General features: G+C 36.5%; 1 protein-coding gene across 2 annotated transcripts in view; it reads right to left on the bottom strand.

The window, feature by feature from the left end:
* Window positions 1–471: 471 nt before the first annotated feature.
* MMADHC (metabolism of cobalamin associated D) overlaps window positions 472–22,927 on the bottom strand; it is a 44,536-nt gene continuing 22,080 nt past the window's right edge. For both annotated transcript variants that reach the window (XM_032410671.1, XM_032410661.1), the window contains exons 4-8: window positions 8,554–8,771; window positions 5,256–5,361; window positions 4,600–4,730; window positions 1,768–1,854; window positions 472–1,010 (exon numbers count right to left, since the gene is read on the bottom strand). In XM_032410671.1, coding sequence (XP_032266562.1) covers window positions 816–1,010; window positions 1,768–1,854; window positions 4,600–4,730; window positions 5,256–5,361; window positions 8,554–8,771 — 737 coding nt within the window. In that variant the 3' untranslated portion in view covers window positions 472–815. The remainder of the gene's footprint in view (window positions 1,011–1,767; window positions 1,855–4,599; window positions 4,731–5,255; window positions 5,362–8,553; window positions 8,772–22,927) is intronic.

Below are 22,927 nucleotides of genomic sequence, written 5' to 3'. Positions count from 1 at the left end.
TCACTTAACTGAAAAATACAGGAAAAATCTACTTCATTTGGTAGAAGTTACTTGTTCTTCTGAGATTCCTACTGGCAAGAGTCTCAAACCTAAGATGATTCTTTGTGAAGTATCATAGTTTCTCTTACTAAAATGGAGAAATATGATTTAGCAGCTGAGGCACTGTTTTGTCAAAATAACCTATATTTATCTGCCTCAATCCAGGAGTTAAGGATTCTTTTTTTAGTATGTATAAGAATGAGATTCACATTCTTTAAAGATGTAGTATTATCCTTTTCTTTTCTGGCCCAAACACTACTTCAAAGTAATACATGCCACAACACTTAACAAGTAATAAAGAAAATTTAAAGCTACATTGAATCTAGAATTCTTGATTGCATTTATTTTAAAAATGCTTAAAAGTAAGAAACTACAATATTGATCTTTTTAAAGAATTGATTTTAAAAATATTGCAATGAAAAAACACAGATCCAAATGTGTGATTTATTTTTAGAGAAAAATAAAACAGGTTTTTCCAATAAAGGGAAGAAATTTTTCCAATAAAGGGAAGAAATAACAATGAAATCATGTCCTGATTACATGTTAACTACCACATTTTATACAATGTGGATGTGATCAACATGTATTCAATGATAGTATGAATAAACATTTGAGATTTAAAAATCACATACCATTTGCCAATGCTGTAAATCCATAAAGGTCGAAATAAATTAAATACCTAAAAATAAATTTTAAAAACTGAAGCTTCTGACAGTGTTTATAGATCAACCCAAATGGTACATACAAATAGTACAGCCAATAAATTGACATTACTGTTAGTTTCCACCTAATTTCTTCATAATATGGCTATCTGGTGTTGCATTAGTGAAGATACTTCCTACAACCACATGGGTACCCCAGAGCCTATGACGAATCACTTTACAGCAGCCAAGATCATCCACAGAGAATCCTAAATGTCGATAGCGTTCATCTGTTTCAAAAAGAGTGTTGTTTGTATATGGTCCAAAAAACTGGAGGAAATAAAAGTCATATTCATTAGCAAGAAACACAATTGGATGTAATAGTTTTTATGTAAACATGAACACATACCTATTTTAATACCTCAAATATTTAAAAAATCAAGAAATAAAAAGGGCAGTTTAGGTACTGCACGTGACCAAGTATTTCTGCTTCATCCAATACCTGTGCTTCTGGAAATGTGAAACCAATGATCCTAGCAAATTACGTTAGCCAGAACCAAACGCTTAACATTACACAATGTTACTTGACTTGGAAAGGAATAGTCTACATTCCTATCTTAAGATACAAAGAACTTCATTATTATTTGTAACTGAAAGCTACAACCAGAATTTAAAATGTGACCACAATAGTGGTTCTTATTTTCTTCAAAATATAATGTCAGAAACATACTTCCTGGAAGTTAACATTTATAAATATTTCTTTTAACACCCATATTTTCTTAATTCTAAAAAGTTTTCTTCCTTAAACTATGACTGCTAATTTGTAACTACCAAATTCATTAATGTAAAAGTATTTACTAGTGAGGATGAAGAATAATAAAGACAGAAAAACTTAATTGTAAGTGATGGTGGTCCCTCAAAGGTTGTAAATGGAACTGACTCAAACTGGTACTTCTTTGGGCAAAGTTGTAAGGTTTAAAAACTCTTTTAATTAATGATAACTTTGGTAGAAATAGATCATTTAACAATTTTATAATAAAACATTCCTACTTCAAATTAATCTGGTTTTCAAAATGTAATTACTCACTGCCAAACCAGATGATGGGTCAATAAAGTCAGCCCAATAGCCTTCAGCTCGAAGAGCATAGCAAATTTCCTTAGCACCATTAATGAACTGCATAGAAAAAGACAAAAATAATATAGAGATAGCATCCTTACAGATTGTTGAAAAATAAAACAAAATTTTAAATATCTTTTGCTTCAGATAGAGAACTCAAGATTAATTAGAAAATACAACTAATGATAAATCAGATATAGTCTTATTTTTGCCAGTCCAAAAAATTAATGGTTCATTTAACACTTTCATTTCCTTCAGAAAGTATGAATTGTGTATTTTTTCTTCTAAATTATTTCCTATTTTAGGAACAATTTCTAATCAGTTCTGTGCTATTAACTCCCAAATTTGCCACGAATTAGAAAATATAGTTACTATTTTTGTATTATAAAAATAAGGTAAGAAAGGGAAAAGGTATGAACCATTCATTCATTTGAATGTTGTTTAAAAACGTATTTGTCAAAAACACATCTATCCATGACACATAATTTTTACTATATACCCTCTATTTTTTTGTACAGTACATAATTATTACAGACCATGTATCTGTATCACCTATTCAAAATCTTGGTCTCACCATCCTACTTTGTAATTCCTATGATGTTCTTACTAGGTTTATCAGAAGTCTAAGCAGTGAAAAAGACAGTAAAAAATATTAAGACCAGATTAGAGTGTTAAAAAAAGGACAAACCATAAATGTTTAAAAGCACTTCTGGCCATAATAGAATAAGAGCTATCAAACTTGCAATCTGCTGAAAGCTGTATATATGAGGCAACGGTTTTAAATCCTGAACAGTAGTCAGACAAACTGTAATCCTGGAGAGAAGGGCAACAAATTAGGTGATCCCCATTATATGTTCTAGCTCTCTGTCTGGAACACTGTTTGTCACAGGGCAAAGGAGAAGATTCCAAGCAAAGTGATGGTGTCACTAAGCGAAGGAGGTAGAAAGCAAGAGTTTTGCTGAAGCATCTGGAATTTGTGGGTTGGGGTACTGGAAGAGAGATGCACAGACAGAGTAATTCACCCTGGGTCAGTAGCCAAGGGTGGAGTTGTGCACTCCCAAGGCAAAATTCCTTGAAGAATCGGCCTCGCAGAGAGTGCCAACTGGCGTCTAAGGGCTCAATGGTGTTACCAGAGGTTGGTGCAGTGCTAGGTAACATAGATTTCTGGCCCACACAGAGCGTTAAGACCTCACTGAGAATGTCTGGCATTTAGCTGAGATCCCCAAAAGTTTAAGCCTGAGGAAGATGGGCCAGTTAGCAACTTGTAGCCTGAAGGCCAAATCCAGCTGGGTGCCTGTATGTGTAAATACGGTTTCACTGGAATATATCCATGTCTGTTCGTTCATATATTGTCTGTGGTTGCTTTAACAATATGAGGGTAGAGTTGAGTAGCTGAGACCCTATAACCTATTAAGCCTAAAAATTTACTATGTAGCTCTTTAGCAGGAAGCAGCAAACTTTTTCCTGCAGAGAGGAAACAAATTAATTTACTTTTTCCCAGCACTTTCTTATAAAATAATGAAAAACATTAATATTATATTCTTTACATTATCTTCATACTTAATCCTCTTAATTCTTAAATAAGAAACCAACTGAATATGGTCTAGAAAAGTCATTAGAAAATATATCAATTTAATGAACAGAAACAAAACTACAAGGAGAACAAAACAATACAAATGTTGGTAAAAGTTTAAGTATTTCTCTTAAGATTTCAACAGCAAACACTGACATCTGGTGGGAAAAAAATAGATTTAAACTACAGAACATATAATATCTACTGACAGTAAACTATAGGTGGTTCTAAAAAAATCACTAACATATCTAAAATAGAAAAATTTTTCCACAGGGGAAAAAAACAGCTTTAGTCATTATAAAATTAAAAACAATTATGACATTTCAAAACCCTGAAATTGGTTATAAAAAAGTGACAATTATACTGGGTTCAGTATCAAATGAGGTTCAGAATCCAACTCATTAGAAATTAGGACCAATAATGCAATGCACATTTGAGAGCATTCTAATGACTAAATGATAGCAATTTGTATAAATATTAGTAAATACTGCCCTAATAGGTAAATAGAAAATGTTTGAGTTACTGCCTAAATTTCAACTCTCTAAATTCAGATCTCTTCAAAATCAGACAGTTCTTATGCCTCTCTGTAACTTCCTTATTAACCAGCATGAAACTTGCTTATGATCATGACTACATGAAATTTATTAGCAAAGTTATATGTGGGACATTTTAGTATGAAGTCATTATCCTAAGAGATTCTGTTCAGTATATAAATTATAATTTACAAATGAAAAGAACCATATATCTAATCCTAAAGAGAAATCATCTTACGTGGAAATTAGTAAAGGGAATTTTTTCAAATATAGTTAGCTAAAAAGCAAAGGACAGGGAAAAACTGTGGGTATATAAGACATTATTACTGTACTGTACACTGAAAATTATTCCAGTCTTCAAGGAATAAACCGTAACACTTTTTACTTGACTTGCTTTAAAGAAAGTAAGTGATGGGTATGAAGAGTTAATTTTACTTTTTTGCCATTTTTATTTCTCTGTATTTCTCAAATTCAAAAAAAGTTGAAGAAAGTACTTGACAGAATCTAAGTTTTTCGAAGATACTAAAAATGAAAGATGGCATTTTTATTCTCAGAAAAGATGTAAAAGTCCTTTAGTACTGAAATACATTAGCAGAGAATTAATAAACACTAAAAAGATACCCATCATTTTAAAATGTTGGTTCACTGGTATTTAAATATCCTAAAATTTAAATTGTCAGCAATGGAAAGAATTACCTTTTCTAAAAGCATTTCTCTTTCATTTTCTACCTCTTCACTCCAAACAGTCATATCATTCTTAGTTTTCTGTGTTATAGTCAGAATCATTAGTTTGTTGGTAGCTCCTTCTGGAAACAGTGACTCAAAATCTATAAATAAGAATAAAAATTCCAGGGAGAAAATGTTTTATATACTGCTTCTTTTAAAAGGAAAAAAAAAGTACTTCTTTAGAAAAATGATGATTAAGTTATTGTGGGACCATGTTAGGTTGATAAATACATACTATTTTTGAAAAAGAATTTGAAGTGAACTTTTGGTTAACTTCTGCTCTTGTTGAACTGAAATACCGCTGTCAACAATTCTGAAGAGCAAGTAAGGTTACCTGTTATTGGTCTTGTAATTTTCAAAAAAAGTTTATTATTAAAATTTTCTTAGTATTAGTTCATGAAATTATAGCTATAATAATCACCCAGAAGTTGAAGGATTTCAGGGGAAAAGTCTACAGCTGTCAGGGTACATCTGAAAGACCTTACCTTGGCCATGTAATCTTTTCTGGCCAGACATATTAAAATATTAAGTTACAAAGTATTGCAATTCCTATGGAGTCCATTATTTAACATATTAGAAAATTAGTGACATATACAGATAGTGTAAATGTATGAAGCACACTATACCTCTTCGCAGCAATTCTGGACATGTCTGGATTGCACACTCTACTTTGGCATTTTCAAAGTAAGTTTCTGCACTGTTGATTTCTTGTTCAACAGGTGCATTACTACCCTAAGAAGAATAAGACATATAAATAAAAGCTGGAGTTCAAATAAAATACCTGATCTGTTATAAACTTGTATTCCCTGAAAAGTTTTTAAAAATAATTAACTGGCGGTGGGGTAATATTTAAAAACTTCAAAATGAACATATAAATATGCTAATATTCTAAGACTTGATAAGAACAGAAGTTGGCTAAGAAACTAAAATGCCATGACAATTCTTACGATGTCACCTTTTCTGATATTTTGATATCTACTTATCCTTTCTTTTGTTTTGTAAAATGGTGATAATCACACTAACTTACAAAATAACATGCTTAAATATATAGCCTCTCCTACAGGACGAGTTTAGAAGCTTCTATTCAACTGAAATTTATAGGGCACCTACTATACATCAGACACTCTGACAAGAGCAGCCCCCCAATGGTAAAAAACCCAGCCTTCACTCTTAGGTTTAAAAGAGTGAGTAGAAGAAAAATAGCATGAACAAATAAATGTAATCCAATATGAAAAGTGCTACAGAGTTACGAAGGAAGTCTTCTGGCAGCAGGGGAAAATCAGGAAAAGGTTGAAATTGTATTTGAACTACATGTTAATTAATGTGTATGTGTGGTATGTAAAGAATAGGAAGAAAGGAGGTTAGAAACTCAGGAGGAAAAACAGCCCACCAAGAGATAGAAACAGTGCAAGCACATTCAGCGGTCAAAGAGAATGGTACAATAAAACAAAACCAACCAACCAAAAAGGTATACTGTGATTTGAGTGCAGAGGGAGTAGCAGGAGATGAAGTGGTAAAGATAAGGGATCAAAATTGTGGAAAGTCATTTATACCACATTAAGAAATTCTGACTTTAGTCTATAAACAATAAAGAATAGCAAGATCAGATACAAAAAGATAATGCTAGTATTACTGTGCAGGCAATAGACCAGTAACAGCCAATTATTTACTGATCACAGTGTATTTAAGTGTTTTATGTACACTTTCACATTTAATCCTCATAGCAACTTTGCAGGCTAGGTATTATCATTATCCCCCATTTTACATATAAAGAAACAGGCTCAAAATATTAAGTAGCTTTCTCAAGGTCACAAAATTAAGTAAAAAGCAGACCTAACCTTTGAAGCAAGATTTATCCTAGCTTCATAGTCCATCTTGCTATAATGCCTCTAAGAATTGAGGAGAGATATGGAGGCCTTGAACACTCGCTTTATTAGTGGGAAGTGAAAGGACACAAATATTTTTTTTTTTTTTTTAAAGATTTTATTTATTTATTTGACAGAGAGAGACAGCGAGAGCAGGAACACAAGCAGGGGGAGTGGGAGAGGGAGAAGCAGGCTTCCCGCCGAGCAGGGAGCCCGATGTGGGACTCGATCCCAGGACCCTGGGATCATGACCTGAGCTGAAGGCAGACGCTTAACGACTGAGCCACCCAGGCGCCCGGACACAAATAATTTAAAAGTTACTTCAGAGATGGAAGAAATTAAATTTTGTCACTCTCTATGGGGATATGATGGAGAGAGGAGCCCAGTTTGGCAGTATAATTTTTGTCTTGGGACAGTGGGAGAATGACTAAGTCACTTATGCTATTGATAACACAGGAGTAAGGACAGGTTTTGAGGCGTGGGGAACCTAAGTATGAGACATATAAAATCTAGGGAATTTTAAGACATTCAGATAATGATGTTTGGCAGGCAGAGAGAAATATAGAATCAGAAATGTCAGAAACAGAAAAACTTAAAGCCAAGGCATTAAGTGACCAGGGAATAATTCAAATAAGATGGACAGAAACACATGGGAAATAACATAATTGGCAGACAGAGGAGGAGACAAGAAGACAGAGAAGGAATTATTGGAGATAAAATGTCAGGGGAGGTCAACTGTCTCCAAATGTTAGGTTATCTGATATAAACCATAATAACTATGAGGGGCTGTTGCTATAAATATTATGGCTTTGATAAAAAAAATCAGCCTGAAACTATGTAGAAATTCAGAAAATGGTACAGATTAGGGGTTTGACAGAAACTCTGAATTGCATGTAACTTTCCATTTGGGTGAGCAACATCAGTTTATTTTATTTATTCATTTGAGAGAGAGAGAGCACACACATGAGCAAGAGCAGTGGGAGGAAGAAGCAGACTCCCTGCTGAACCAGAGAGCATGACGCAGGGCTCGATCCCAGGACCCTGGGATCATGACCTGAGCTGAAGGCAGACGTTTAACCGACTGAGCCACCCAGGCACACTCCCCACTCCCCCACCCTTTTAAAGTAAGCTCTTTGCCCAATGTGGGGCCTGAGCTCACAGACTCCAGATCAAGAGTAGCATGCTGTACTGACTGAGCCAGCCAGGCACCCCTGCAATACCAGTTTAAGGACTCATTAAAAACAAAACAAAAACCACCATCAACAACAAAAACCTATTTATAAATCTTTTTTAGTTACTATATCTGAAGAATTTCAGAGATCTCAAAATTTTCTTAAGTTTTAAATGCCTAGAGGAGTGTAAAACTAGTTGGAATTTGTTCCACATAAAAATTACACTGTTTATAAAAGTGAAAAACAGAATCTAAATTTTTAGTAATAGATACTAAGTTATATTTGAAATAAGCAGTTATTGAACAATGTATTTTTGAAGAACTATTTACCTACAAGAGATTGTAATCTAAAGTAAAAAAAGAAAAGGGGGGGCACCTGGGTGGCTCAGGTCATAATCTCAGGGTTCTAGGATGGTACGCCGAGTCAGACTCTCTGATCGGTGGGGAGTGTGCTTCTCCCTCTCCCTCTGTGTGCTTGCTTTCTTTCTCTCTAATAAATAAAATCTTAAAAAAAAAAGTTAAAAAAAAATTAGAGGCACCTGGGTGGTGCAGTTGGTTAAGCATCTGCCCTCTGCTCAGGTCATGGTCCTGGGGTCCTAGGATTGAGCCCCATGTCAGGCTCCCTGCTCAGGGTGGGGAGCCTGTGTCTCCCTCTCCTTCTGCCCACCCCCCCGAGCTCCTCTTCCTGGGCTCTCTAATCCATGAAGAAAATCTTTTGAAAAAAATTATATAGAACAATGCCAAGTTTTTAAAAGCTATATATGTTGTTTTTGAATATGTTGGAATTAAGATTTTAAAAAAATTTTTCAAGTAATATGCTCACAATGATCAGAAATTAATATAGTATTAATGATCAGAAAAACAGAATAAATGATATTCACAATTTACCTGAAATTCATTCACATACTGTGCCATCACAAACTCGTGTCTTTCACTTGATAAAGGTTCTGCTAGAACATCAGGTAAAGTTTTATGAACCTGGCTTTTCTTCTGTGATGTGGTCCCATTGAGATGACAGTCAAAACCTATGTTCCCAGGAAGCTGGAATCTCTGATCCTGAGGTCCAAATGGTCCCATAGTTTCATCAGGCCATACTGTTCGAGAGCCTGAAGAGGAACAACAAAATTTTCTCCAATAGTCAAGTGCATTGTCGGACTGAAAAAATATTCTTCTAATTAGGTATTTTTTACAAAACCAACAGATCTTTGAAATTCGCTTTGTGTGAATATAAATTAGTTTTATGTCATTTAAAAAAAAAAAGGATCAAAGTAACCAGTTTCTGGCTCAAAGGTAAGTCCATTATAAGGAGAAGGATATAATAAAGTACAGTAATCCATGTTATGTAATGCCTGATGGTCATTAAAAAAAATATAGTAAATTTTGGAAGGAGCCTGGGACGATAGCAGAGTAGGAGAATCCTAAGTACACCTCGTTAACACAAACACCTAGGTAACAAACACATCAGTGCAACTAACCCAGGAATCTGGGTTAATCATAGAGAAGAGGCCAATCAGAAAGGATAGGAGGGGCAGAGACACAGTTCGAAACCAAACTACCCAGCAAGACTAACCACAAACACGAGGGAGAAGCAAAGAGAAGGGAGAGGAAAAGACCCCATACCAGGTACCCCAGACATGAGGGACCCCCACTGAGAAGACAAGTCCCCATAACATCTGGCTTTGAAAATCAGTGGGGCTTAGCTTCAAAGGTTTTTAGTTAGTGGGTTTAGCTCTGGGAGAGCCAGAGGGTGATAGGAAACTGAGTCCCCACCCTTAAAAAGAGAGCATAACAAACAATCCCACCTAGATACAGCACAGAAGCAGAAGTTTGAAAAGTGCCTGCGGTATACATGAAGGAGATTTTTTTTTTACTAATCTTAATCTGTATTGAGAAGAATCTATGTTGGAGAAGCAAGGATCTGTAGGAAACTTCTCCAAGAACAAAAGAGCTGGCAGGTGCAATTTCTCTCCCTCCCACCTCGGCCTAGATACCCAGACATTTGTGGAACCAATGTGAACACTTTCCACATAGCTTGCTAACACTGTGCACTCACTCCTGCATTCTCCTGTTGAATCACTCCATTCAAGAAGCCCCACTGGGCATGAGTCCCTGCAAAGCAGCTCCAGCCAGGTCTCATCTTACAAGCAGCCCTGATAGGGAACACTATCACTCCAAAATAACTCTTGCCCTGGGGAGTGGGGAAGATAATCACACACACCTGTCTGACTGCAGCACCAGCAGACTGACTTGGACAGACATCTGATCTCTTGGCCCCACTGATCAACAAAGCCTCTCAAAGACAGAGATAGTGCCCTGCACTTCTGTGCAACTGCAGCCCCTGCTAATGGGCTGAAGGCAGGCATCTGGACTGATTACTGATACTGTTCAACTATAAGCCCTTCCCTGCCCCAAATAGGCCCTTAACAGCATAGGGACCAGACCCTGCCCACAATAAGCAAAATGGACATTTGGAGCTGACTGGACTGAAGGCAAATGTGGCTAACCCACAACAGTATGGTGCACAAAATTCATATAAAAGTCACCTCTCAGGTGCTTGGTTCTGGAGAAGAGGGGACAGTGTGCTACAGGGCACCACAGGACCTCTTCTTCATACAGCCACTACTTTCAAGATCAAGAGATGTATCTTACTTTCTAAATAAATAGGGAAAAACACAGAGAAACAAAATGAGAAAGAGGACTATGTCCCAAATGAAATACCAAGCAAAAGAGCTAAATGAAATATAGATAATATGCCTGATGAGAAAAGAGTGGAGGATCTTAGTGAGAACTTCAACAAAGAGATAAAAATATAAAAAGAACTAGTCAGAGATGTACTCAATGACTAAAATAAAAAATATACTACAGGGATTGAACAGCACATCTGAGGAGGCAGATGAATGGATCAGCGACTGGGAAGACAGGGTAATGGAAAGCAACCACTCTCTCTGAACAGGAGAGAGAAAAAGGGAACTCAGCAACGCCACAAGTGTAATAACAGTCATATTACAGAGATCCCAGAAAGAGAAGAGAAAAGGGGGCAGAAAATTTATTTGAAGAAATAACAGCTGAAAACTTTCCAAACCTGAGGCAGGAAATACATATCTAGATCCAGGAGACACAGAGAGCCACCAACAAAATCAACCCAAAAGAGTCCACACTAAAACACATAATACTTAAAATGGAAAAAAGAGTGATAGAGAACTTTTAAAGCAGTAAGAGAAAAGAGAGCAGTCACACACAAGGGAAATCCCATAAGGCTATCATCTGATTTCTAAGCAGAAACACTGCAGGCCAGAAGGGAGTGGCATGATATATTCAAAGTGCTGAAAAGAAAAAACCTGCAACCAAGAATACGCTATAAACAGCATGGCTATCATTCAGAACAGAAGGAGCGATAAAAGTTTCCCCAACAAGAGAAAAAGAGTTCATCACCATTAAGTCAGGCTTAACTGTAAATACTTTTGCACCCAACATGAGAGCAACTACATACATAAAACAACTATTAACAGACAAGGAAGAAGCTGACAGTAGTACAATAGTAGAGGACTTTACACCCCACTTATATCAACAGATATAATATTCAGAACATTCCATGAAAAACAGAATATACATTCTTTACAGGGGCACATGGAACATTCTCCAGAATAGATCACATGATAGGCTACAAAACAAGTCTCAATAAATTTGAAATGACTGAAATCATATCATGCATCTTTCCCCACCACAACACTGAAACTAGAAATTAAGTATAAAAAGAAATCTGGAAAGAATACAAATACATGGAAGCTAAATAAAATGCTACTGAACAATGAATGAATACGTCAACCAAGAAATCAAAGAGGAAATAAAAATACATGGAGACAAATCAAAATGAAAACACAATAGTCAAAAATCTTGGGATTCCTCAAAACCTGTACTAAGAGAAAGGATTATAGCAATACAGGCCCATCTCAAGAAGCAAGAAAAATCTCAAATAACCTAAACTTACACCTAAAGAAGCTAAAAAAAAAAAAACAAAAAAACAAAAAAAAAAAAACAAAAGCCAAGAGAAAGAAGGAAAGAATGAAAAGTAGAGCAAAAATAAATAAAACAGGGACCAAAAAAAAACACCAAAAACCCAAAAACAATGAAACCAGGAGCTGGTTCTTTGAAAAGATCAACAAAATTGATAAACCTTCACTCAGACTCATCAAAGAAAGAAGACAAAATTAGAAATGAAGGAGGAGAAATAACAACTGACACCATAGAAACATAAGGATTATAAGAGAATATTAGGAAAAATTATATGCCAACAATTTGGACAACCTACAAGAAATGAATAAATTCCTAGACACATAACCTTCCAAAACTGAAACCAGAAGAAATAGAAAATTTGAATAGATGGATTACTAGCAATGACATTGAATCAGTAATCAAAAAACTCCCTTTGCTCATTTCTTGTTTTTTAAAGATTTAGTTGAGAGAGAGAGCAAGCGAGCATGAGAGAAAGCAGGGGAGGGGTAGAGGGGGGAGGAAAAGAATCTCAAGCAGATTCCCCAGAGTGTTGAGCCTGATGCAGGGCTCGATCTCACTACTCTGAGACCATGACCTGAGCCGAAACCAAGAGTCGGAAGCTTAAACGACTGAGCCACCTAGGTGCCCCTTTGCTTGTTTGTTTCTTAAATTCCAGATGAGTGAAATCATGTTATTTATCTTTATTTCACTTAGGATAATACTCTCTAGCTCCATCCATGTCATTGCAAATACCAAGATTTCACTCTTTTTTATGGCTAATCATCTTTATCAATTCATCAGTTGATGGACATTTGGGCTGATTCCATAATTTAACTACTGTAGATAAGGCTGCTATAAACACTGAGATGCATGTGTCACTTTGAATTAGTATTTTTGTATTCTTTTAGGTAAATACTTAGTAGTGCAATTGTTGGAAAAAATATGTATGTACACACACAGACACAGATATACATTCACACATATATATACACACACACACAGAAATCTGTTGCATTTCTATACACTAATAAAAGTAGCAGAAAGAGAAATTGAGAAAACAAAATCCCATTTACAATTGCATCAAAAAGAATAAAATACCTGGGAATATACTTAACCAAGGAGGTGAAAGACAACCTAACTCTGAAAACTATAAAATACTGATTAAAGAAATTGAAGATACCACAAACAAATGGAAAGATATGTGATACTCACGGACTGGGAGAACCAATATTGTTAAAAATGTCCATACTACCCAAAGCAATCTACAGATTTAATGCAATTCCTATCAAAACACCAACAGCATTTTTCATAGAACTAGAACAAATAATCCTAAACTTCGTATGGAACCACAAAAGACCCTGAATAGCCAAAACAATCTTGAGAAAGAAGAACAAAGCTGGAAATATCACAATCCCAGATTTTAAGATCCATTACCAAGCTGTAATAATCAAAACAGTATGGCACCGGCACAAAAACAGACACACTGATCAATGGAACAGAATAGAGTCCAGAAATAAACCCACACTTTTATGGTCAATTAATCTACAACAAAGGAGGCAACAATATGTAATGGGAGAAAGATAGTCTTAAATAGTGACAATTACATGCAAAAGTAATGAAACTGCACCACTTTCTTACACCATACACAGAATAAACTCAAAATGGATTAAAGATCTCAATGTGAGACTTGAAACCATAAAACTCTTAGAAGAAAACAGGCAGTAATCTCTTTGACCTCAACTGTAGAAACATTCTTCTAGATATCCTCTGGCAAGGGAAACAAAAGCAAAATTAAACTATTGGACTATATCAAAACAAAAAGGTTTTTCGTACAGTGAAGAAAACTATCAACAAAACAAAAAGACTACAAACCAAAAAGGCAGCCTACTAAATGGGAGAAGATACTTGCAAATGGTATTTCTGATAAGGGGTTAATACCCAATATATAAAAAGAACTTCTGTAACTTAACATCAACCCCTTCCACCCCAATAATCAAATTTAAAAAATGGGCAGAAGATATGAACATTTTCTCTGAAGAAGACAAAAAGATGGGTCAAAAGATACATGAAAAGATGCTCAACATCACTAATCATCAGGGAAATGCAAATCAAAACCACAATGAAATATCACCTTGTACCTGTCAGAATGGCTAAAATCAAAAACCAAAGAAATAACAAATTTGGTGAGGATGTGGAGAAAAAGGAACCCTTGTGCACTACTGATGAGAATGCAAGCTGGTTCGGCCATGGTGGAAAACAGTATGGAGTTTCCTCAGAAAATAAAAAAAAAAGAATTAGCATATAGCAATTCCACTATTGGGTATTTAACCAAAGAAAACAAAAACACTAATTTGAAAAGAAATATGTACCCCTATGCTCATTGCAGTATTTATAATAGCTAAGATATGGAAGCAACCCAAGTGTCTACTGATAGATGAGTGGATAAAGAGAATGTGGTATATGTGTGTGTACACACACACACACAGACTGGATTACTTAGCAGCAAATAAGAATTAGATCTTGCCATTTGCAACAACATGGATGGATCTCGAGGGCATAATAATAAGCAACATAACTATGAACAAGGAGGAAAAAAAGAGACAAAGTGACTCTTAAATATAGAGAACTAGTGATTGCCAGAGTAAAGGTAGGTGGGAGGGATGGGTGAAATAGGTGAAGGGGATTAAGAGTACCCCTTAAGGTGATAAGCAGCAAATAATGTACAGAATTATTAAATTATAGACCCCAAACTAATATAATGTATGTTAATTACACCTGATTTTTTTTTTTTTTTTAAAGATTTTATTTATTTATTTGAGAGAGAGAATGAGAGAGTGAGAGAGAGCACATGAGAGGGGGGAGGGTCAGAGGGAGAAGCAGACTCCCTGCTGAGCAGGGAGCCCAATGCGGGACTCGATCCGGAGACTCCAGGATCATGACCTGAGCCGAAGGCAGTCGCTTAACCAACTGAGCCACCCAGGCGCCCTACACCTGATTTTTTAAACAAAGAATAAATGTTTACTGATAATGAACAAAGTCTAGGATATATTACATTAAAAGAAAAAGGTAAGTAAAAAATAGCATATATGACATTTATTCTACATCCTTAATTTATATTTTTAAATACAGAAAAAAAGATCTAAAAGATACTGAACTTAATAGTGGTTACCCTTGGGGAGGGCCATTCAACTGCTGTTACCTGGGGCACAAAATATTAATGGACTGGGAAAAAAATATTTTATCAACCAATTGTGACATAATGTCCTGTTTACCAGCCACAGGAGTTAATACTTAAGAACAGACCAGACTACTTTACTTAAAAAATATCTTACCTTGTGAAAAACTTAAAAAATCCAGAAAAGAATAAAGTAGAAAATAAAACAAAAAAATACTGAGAGCAGGAGTTTTGTTTAAAGGGTAACTGCTAAAAAAAAAAAAAATAAAGGGTAACTGCTGCAGAATTAGTTGGCAATAAAAATATTTTTTAATACTTTGCTAGAAGTGAGGAACTAGAAATGGCTATGATAGAATGACCACCCCACTACTACATAAGTGTCACCATATCTTTTTCCAGACCTATGACAGATATCACCCATCAATCATGGAGTTCTTTTGTGCTGGACACTGTCTCACAATTCTCAGCTCAAACACTCTAGGTTAATACGTCCCGAAGTTTTAAGTATTTAAGAATCAACTGAGATCTTTGTTAATATGCAGAATCTGATTTAGTATGTTTGGAGTGGGGCTCAAGATTACTCATTTCTAACACGTTCCCAGATGATGCTGATGGTACTGGTCTGCAAATCACACTAAAACTGGATGGAGTCAGTTCACGAAGTAAAACATTGTAAGAATGTTGACAAAACTGACTCCATCTTTGATCCTCCGTCTTGTTCACGTTTGCTGAATCACCCCTCTTCGGGCTACATGTTGCAGACTCATTGAAGATTAATATACATATCATAGAAATGCCCTCCCAGGCTGGGATGGGGGAAAGCTTGTTTTGGCCTTCCATAAATCTGTTAAGAGATAATATAGTCTTTCCCCTTCCTGATGCACAGGTGGTGCCATATGATCTAATTAAAGGTTAGCTGTCAATTAGGTGTATGTATGTATGCCCTCTAAGGTGTGTGTGAACCCTTTGATCTCACTATAATGTCCTTCTGCGAGTCTCCTCACTCTATAACATCCATGGACTAAGGTCCAGATTTTACACAGAATGTAGCTGCTGTGGATTGTCCTCTTCCCAATCCCACCTGACAGTAAGTCAGCCCAGATAAAACTCTGTAAACTGTGTGGACTGGCTAGCTTCATTTTCTGGTCTCAAAGTGCCTTCTCAGTTTGGCAGATACTTAACTGTCTCTCCCCCAACTTATAACAAAGGTATTAGGTATTTTGAAGACGATGAGTTTTAAAAACTTTAAAGATCTAAGTCTCTTTAAAGAAAATAAATATCCCGTATTAATACTGGATTTGAGCATATCTTTATGGGTTGACTGGTTATTTAAGTTTTCTCTTCTAGGAATACCTATTCATTCCATTCTAAAAAAATTTTTGTTTGATTTTCTACTGGTTGTTTTCTTCCAGTGATCTATAAAAATTCTTTATATACTCAAGATACAAACTCTTACACATTTTAAATGACAAATCTTTCATTTATGATACATTATATGGTTAGCCTTCAGAATATATGAATTGGGGAGTAACAAGAAATTAGGTTATAAAAGAAAACCAGGGCAAGAAAACCAGGGAGGGCTCTGCACACCCAGTCATCTTACATGACATTGTAAATAATGTATTGCAAGTAAAAACATTTCTGTGTGCAATCCCTTTAGGATATATTAGGTTAAGTTTCTATGAATCCTCCCTTAATATTTTATTGTGCATTATAAACCTCTAAAATAGGAATGTGGCATATAGCAATTCTTAAACTTACTAAAACCTACTCACAGAACTAAAAAGTATTTTTTTTAGACCTTGAACAATCACGCATAGCTTGAGGACAGTTTGAGAAATGCTAGTGAAAACAGTGGAAAATAACCAAGATTTACCAAGGAAGTAATATAATGAAAATATTTTAGAATATGATAGTGATGTGCAAAATGGATTAGAAGCAGCAGACTTTGTAGATGTGGGTAAGTTATTGATTCAATAAAAATTCATGTTTAGAGGACTTCTGGGAAAATGCGCAGAAGGATCCTGAGCTCACTTTGTCCCACAGACTGAACAAGGTAACAGCCACATCAGAGCAACTACCTCTGAAAACGACCTGAAAACTGGCAGAAGACTTTCCACTGGTTAATTGTGAAGAGAAGGCCACATCCAAAAGGGCAGCAGGGGCAAAGATGCAGTCAGGAACCAAACCCCCCAGTGACACTAACCACAAATCAGAGGGACTCCACAATCATGGAGAAGGAAGAGGAGCAGTGCCCACACTAGGCACCTCAGGTTTGGGGAGGAGAGGGGTACCTGCACTGGGAAGTCTGCATAATGTCTGGCTTTCAAAAGCAGAGGATCTTATTTTTTTTACAATCAGCCAGGCTTAGCTGTAGCTACTTTAAACATCAGTGGACTTAGCTCTAGGAGAGGCAGAAGGAGATTGAAACTGAGTCACTGCTCTTGAAGAGACAGCACAACAAACAACCCAGTTGAAATACAATATAAATAGCAGCTTGAAAAAAGCCTGGGATCTTTAGGTTTCTCAAAGAAGCCCAACCTCAGCCTAGATAGAAGGCTATTTGCAGGAATTAGCAGGAGCACTCCTCCACCTGTCTTGCTATCACCATGTGCCCTGCTACTGTGTTCTCCTGTGGATTTGCCCCCTCCAACCCACCACACTCAGCAGGCATCCTGCCAAAGAAGACCATGCCATGAAATACCTTGCAAGCAGCCTTGGCAAGGACCAGGCTCACTCTAGAGTGAGTCTTGCCCTGGGAAGAAGGGAAAATAATCACACACACCTGTGCACACTCAGTCCCAGCAGCTGAACCTTATAGCTGGAATTGCAAAGAGAGCATCCTGCCAATCAGTGCAACTGCAGCCATAGCAGATGGGCTGAGGGCAGGCATCTAGTTGACTGCTGATACTGCCCAAATACAACAGCTTGCCGGCTATTGTTGTTGTCTCTTTGTTGACTGCAGACTGGCCCCTTGACAGCACACGGACCAAACCCTGCACAGAACAAGCAAAGTCAGCCATTGCGGCCTACTGGACAGAAGGCAAATGAGGCTCAGCCACAACAGTAGGGAGCAAGCAACCCACATCGGAGATAGGCATGAAATTCCTGGCTCTGGAGAACAGGGCACATTGTGCTATAGGGCACCACAGGACCTCTTTTTCATAAGGCCACTACTTTCAAGATCAGTAGACAAAGCTGACTTTCGAAATACAAAGAAACAAACCCAGAGAGTTAAACAAAATGAGGATACAGAGGAATATGTCCCAAACGAAAGAAGAGGGCATAATAAAGAATTTACAGTAGTGGTCATAAAGATACTCACTAGACTTGAGAAAAGAATGGAGAATCTCACTGAGGCCTTCAACAAAGAGACAGGAAATATAAACAAGAAACAGAGATAAAGAACTCAATAACTGAAAGAAAAAATGCACTACCAGGAATAAATAGCAGATTACAGGACACAGAAGGATCAGTGATTGGTAAGACAGGGTAATGGAAAGTAACCAAGCTGGATAGAAAAAAGAATTAAAAAAATTAGAATAAAAAATTAGAATAGGTAAAAACTCAGTGACATCATCAAGTATAATAAGATTCATATTATAGAGATTTCAAAAGGGGTAGTGACAAAAAAGGGGGCAGAAAATTTATTTGAAGAAATAACAGCTGAAAACTTTCCAAACCTGAGGCAGGAAATACATATCTGGATCCAGGAGACACAGAGAGCCACCAACAAAATCAACCCAAAAAAGTCCACACTAAGACACATAATACTTATAATAGAAAAAGGAGTGATAAAGAGAGTTTTTAAAGCAGTAAGAGGAAAGAGAGCAGTCACACACAAGGGAAATCCCATAAGGCTATCATCCGATTCTAAGCAGAAACGCTGCAGGCCAGAAGTGACATGATATATTCAAAGTGCTGAAAAGAAAAAACCTGCAACCAAGAATACTCTATCCAGCATGGCTATCATTCAGAACAGAAGAGGCGATAAAAATTTCCCAAACAAGAGAAAAGAGTTCATCATTATTAAACTAGCCTTACAAGTAACATTAAAAGGAATTCTTTGAGTGGAAAGAAAAGGAGATGATAAAGAAAATTAGGAAAAAATCTTACAGATAAATACAATAAAAGTAATAGATTAATCACTTACAAAACCAGTATGGAGGTTAAAACACAAAAGCAGTAATATCAATTTTATCTGTAAAAATCAGTAGAGAATCAGAAAATAAAAGGATGTGAAGTATGACATCATATACATAAAATGTGGGGGCGGGTATAAACAGTGCTTCTAGAATGGATTCAAACATAGGCGACCATCAATTTCATATAGATTGCTATACACATGAAGATATTATTTATGAACCTAATGGTAACCACAAATCAAACATGTATAATAGATATGCTTGGATTTCCCTTTTTTTGCACATCACTAAAGAAAGCCAAAAATGGCAAGAGAGCAAGAGAAGGAACAGAGAACTACAAAAACAATCATATAACAAGTAACAAAATGGTAATAAGTACCTGCCAAACAATAATTACTTTGAATGTAAATGAACTAAATGCTCCAATCAAATCAGTAGGGAGTGAATGAATGGATTAAAAAGCAAGACCCACCTATAGACTGCCTGAATAGACTTGCTTCAGATCTAAAGACACACGCATATTGAAAATGAAGGGATGGAAAACCATTACCATGCAAATGGAAGTGAAAAGAAAGCTGGGGTAGCAATACTTGTATCAGACCAAAAAGACTTAAAGACTGTAGAGAGACACAGAAGGACACTATATAACAATAAAGGGAACAATCTGACAAGAGGATCTAACAATTGTAAATACTTTGGCACTGAACACAGGAGCACCTATATACATAAAACAACTATTAACAGACAAGGAAGTTGACAGTAGTACAATAGTAGAGGACTTTAACACCCCACTTACATCAATGGATAGATCATCCAGAAAAAAAAACAAGGAAACACTGTTTTTGAATGACACACTGGGACGGATGGACCTAACCTACATTCAAAACATTCCATAAAAACAGCAGAATATATTCTTTTCAGGTGCACATGGAACTTTCTACAGAACAGATATTAGGTCACAAAACAAGTCTCAATAAATTCAAAATGACTTAAGTCATATCATATTTTTTTTTTAATTTTATTTTATTATGTTAGTCACCATACAATACATCACCAGTTTTCGATGCTGTGATCCACGATTCACCGTTTTCACACAACACCCAATGCTCCATGCAGTATGTGCCCTCCTTCATACCCATCACCGGGCTAACCCATTCCTCCACCCCCCTCCCCTCTAAAACCCTCAGTTTGTTTCAAGAGTCCATAGTCTCTCATGGTTCATCTCTCCTTCCGATTTCCCCCCTTCATTTTTCCCTTCTTTCTCCTAATGTCCTCCATGCTATTCCTTATGCTCCACAAAAAAGTGAAACCGTATGATAATTGACTTTCTCTGCTTGACTTATTTCACTTAGCATAATCTCCTCCAGTCCCATCCATGTTGATGTAAAAGTTGGGTATTCATCCTTTCTGATGGCTGAGTAATATTCCACTGTATATATGGACCACATCTTCTTTATCCATTCATCTGCTGAAGGGCATCTCAGCTCTTTCCACAGTTTGGCATTGTGGACATTGCTATGAACATTGGGGTGCATATGGCCCTTCTTTTCACTACATCTGTGTCTTTGGGGTAAATACCCAGTAGTGCAACTGCTGGGTCACAGGGTAGCTCTATTTTTAATTTTCTGAGGTACCTCCACACTGTTTTCCAAAGTGGCTGTACCAACTTGCATTCCCACCAACAGTGTAAGAGGGTTCCCCTTTCTCCACAACCTCTCCATTTGTTGTTTCTTGCCTTGTCCATTTTTGCCATTCTAACTGGTGTAAGGTGGTATCTCAGTATGGTTTTGATTTGAATTTCCCTAATGGCTAATGATGACGACATTTTTTCATGTGTCTGTTAGCCATTTGTATGTCTTCTTTGGAGAAGTGTCTGTTCATGTCTTCTGCCCATTTTTTGACTTACTTATTTTTTGGGTATCGAGAAGTTCTTTATAAATCTCAGATACCAGCCCTTTATCTGTAGTGTCATTTGCAAATATCTTCTCCCATTCTGTGGGTTGCCTCTTTGTTTTGTTGACTGTCTCCTTTGTTGTGCAGAAGCTTTTTATCTTGATGAAGTCCCAAAAGTTCATTTTTGCTTTTGTTTCACTAGCCTTTGGAGATGTATCTTGAAAGAAGTTGCTGTGGCCGATGTCAAAGAGGTTACTACCTATGTTCTCCTCTAGGATTTTGATGGATTCCTGTCTCAGATTGAGGTCTTTCATCCATTTTGAGTTTATCTTTGTGTATGGGGTTAGAGAATGGTCGAGTTTCATTCTTCTGCATGTGGCTGTCCAATTTTCCCAGCACCATTTACTGAAGAGACTGTCTTTTTTCCATTGCATATTTTTCCCGCTTTATCAAAGATTATTTGACCATACGGTTGAGGGTCCATATCTGGGCTCTGTATTCTGCTCCATTGGTCTATATGTCTGTTTTTGTGCCAGTACCATGCTGTCTTGGTGATCACTGCTTTGTAATATAGCTTGAAATAGGGCAACGTGATATCCCCAGCTGTGTTTTTCATTTTCAACATTTCCTTGGTGATTCGGGGTCTTTTCTGATTCCATACAAATTTTAGGATTGTTTGTTCTGGCACTTTGAAAACTGTCATTGGAATTTTGATCGGGATGGCACTGAAGGTATAGATTGCTCTGGGTAGCATAGATATTTTAACAATGTTTATTCTTCCGATCCATGAGCATGGAATATTTTTCCATCTTTTTGTGTCTTCTTCAATTTCTTTCATGAGTGTTCTCTAGTTCCTAGAGTATAGATCCTTTACCTCTTTGGTTAGGTTTATTCCGAGGTATCTTACAGTTTTTGGTGCTATTGTAAATGGAATTGTTTCTCTAATTTCTCTTTCTACAGTTGCATTGTTAGTATATAAGAAAGCAACTGATTTCTGTGCATTGATGTTGTATCCTGCCACATTACTGAATTGCTGTATGAGTTCTAGTAATTTGGGGGTGGAGTCTTTTGGGTTTTCCACATAAAATATCATGTTGTCTGCGAAAAGAGAGAGTTTGACTTCTTCTTTGCCAATTTGAATACCTTTTATTTCTTTTTGTTGTCTGATTGCTGTTGCGAGGACTTCTAGTACTATGTTGAACAATAGTAGCGAGAGTGGGCATCCTCGACGTGTTCCTGATCTTAAGGGAAAGGCTCTCAGCTTTTCCCCATTGAGGATGATATTCGCTGTGGGTTTTTCATAGATGGATTTTATGAACTTGAGGAATGTTCTCTCTATCCCTATACTCTGAAGAGTTTTAATCAGGAAAGGATGCTGTATTTTGTCAAATGCTTTTTCTGCATCAATTGAGAGGACCATATTGTTCTTCTCTCTCCTCTATTAATGTGTTCTATCACACTGATTGATTTGCAAATGCTAAACCACCCTTGCAGCCCGGGGATAAATCCCACTTTTAATGTACTGTTGGATCCTATTAGCTAGGATTTTGTTGAGGATTTTGGAATCCATATTCATCAGGGATATCGGTCTGAAATCCTCCTTTTTGATGGGGTCTTTACCTGGTTTGGGGATTAAGGTAATGCTGGCCTCATAGAATGAGTCTGGAAGTTTTCCTTCTGTTTCTATTTTTTGAAACAGCTTCAGGAGAATAGGTATTATTTCTTCTTTGAATGTTCAGTAGAATTCCCCAGGGAATACATCAGGCCCTAGACTCTTGTTTTGGGGGAGGTTTTTGATCACTGCTTCAATCTCGTTACTGGTTATTGGCCTATTCAGGTTGTCAATTTCTTCCTGTTTCAGTCTTGGGAGTTTATAGGTTTCCAGGAAGGCATCCATTTCATCCAGGTTGCTCAGCTTATTGGCATATAGTTGTTGATAATAATTTCTAATAATTGTTTCTATTTCCTTGGTGTTAGTCGTGATCTCTCCCCTTTCATTCATAATTTTATTAATTTGGGTCCTTTCTCTTTTCTTTTGGATAAGTCTGGCCAGTGT

The sequence above is a fragment of the Phoca vitulina genome, unplaced genomic scaffold (assembly GCF_004348235.1).
Source record: "Phoca vitulina isolate PV1807 unplaced genomic scaffold, GSC_HSeal_1.0 scaffold1, whole genome shotgun sequence".
In the NCBI taxonomy this organism is placed as follows: Eukaryota; Metazoa; Chordata; class Mammalia; order Carnivora; family Phocidae; genus Phoca; species Phoca vitulina.
This window is presented reverse-complemented; position numbering and strand designations above follow the sequence as displayed.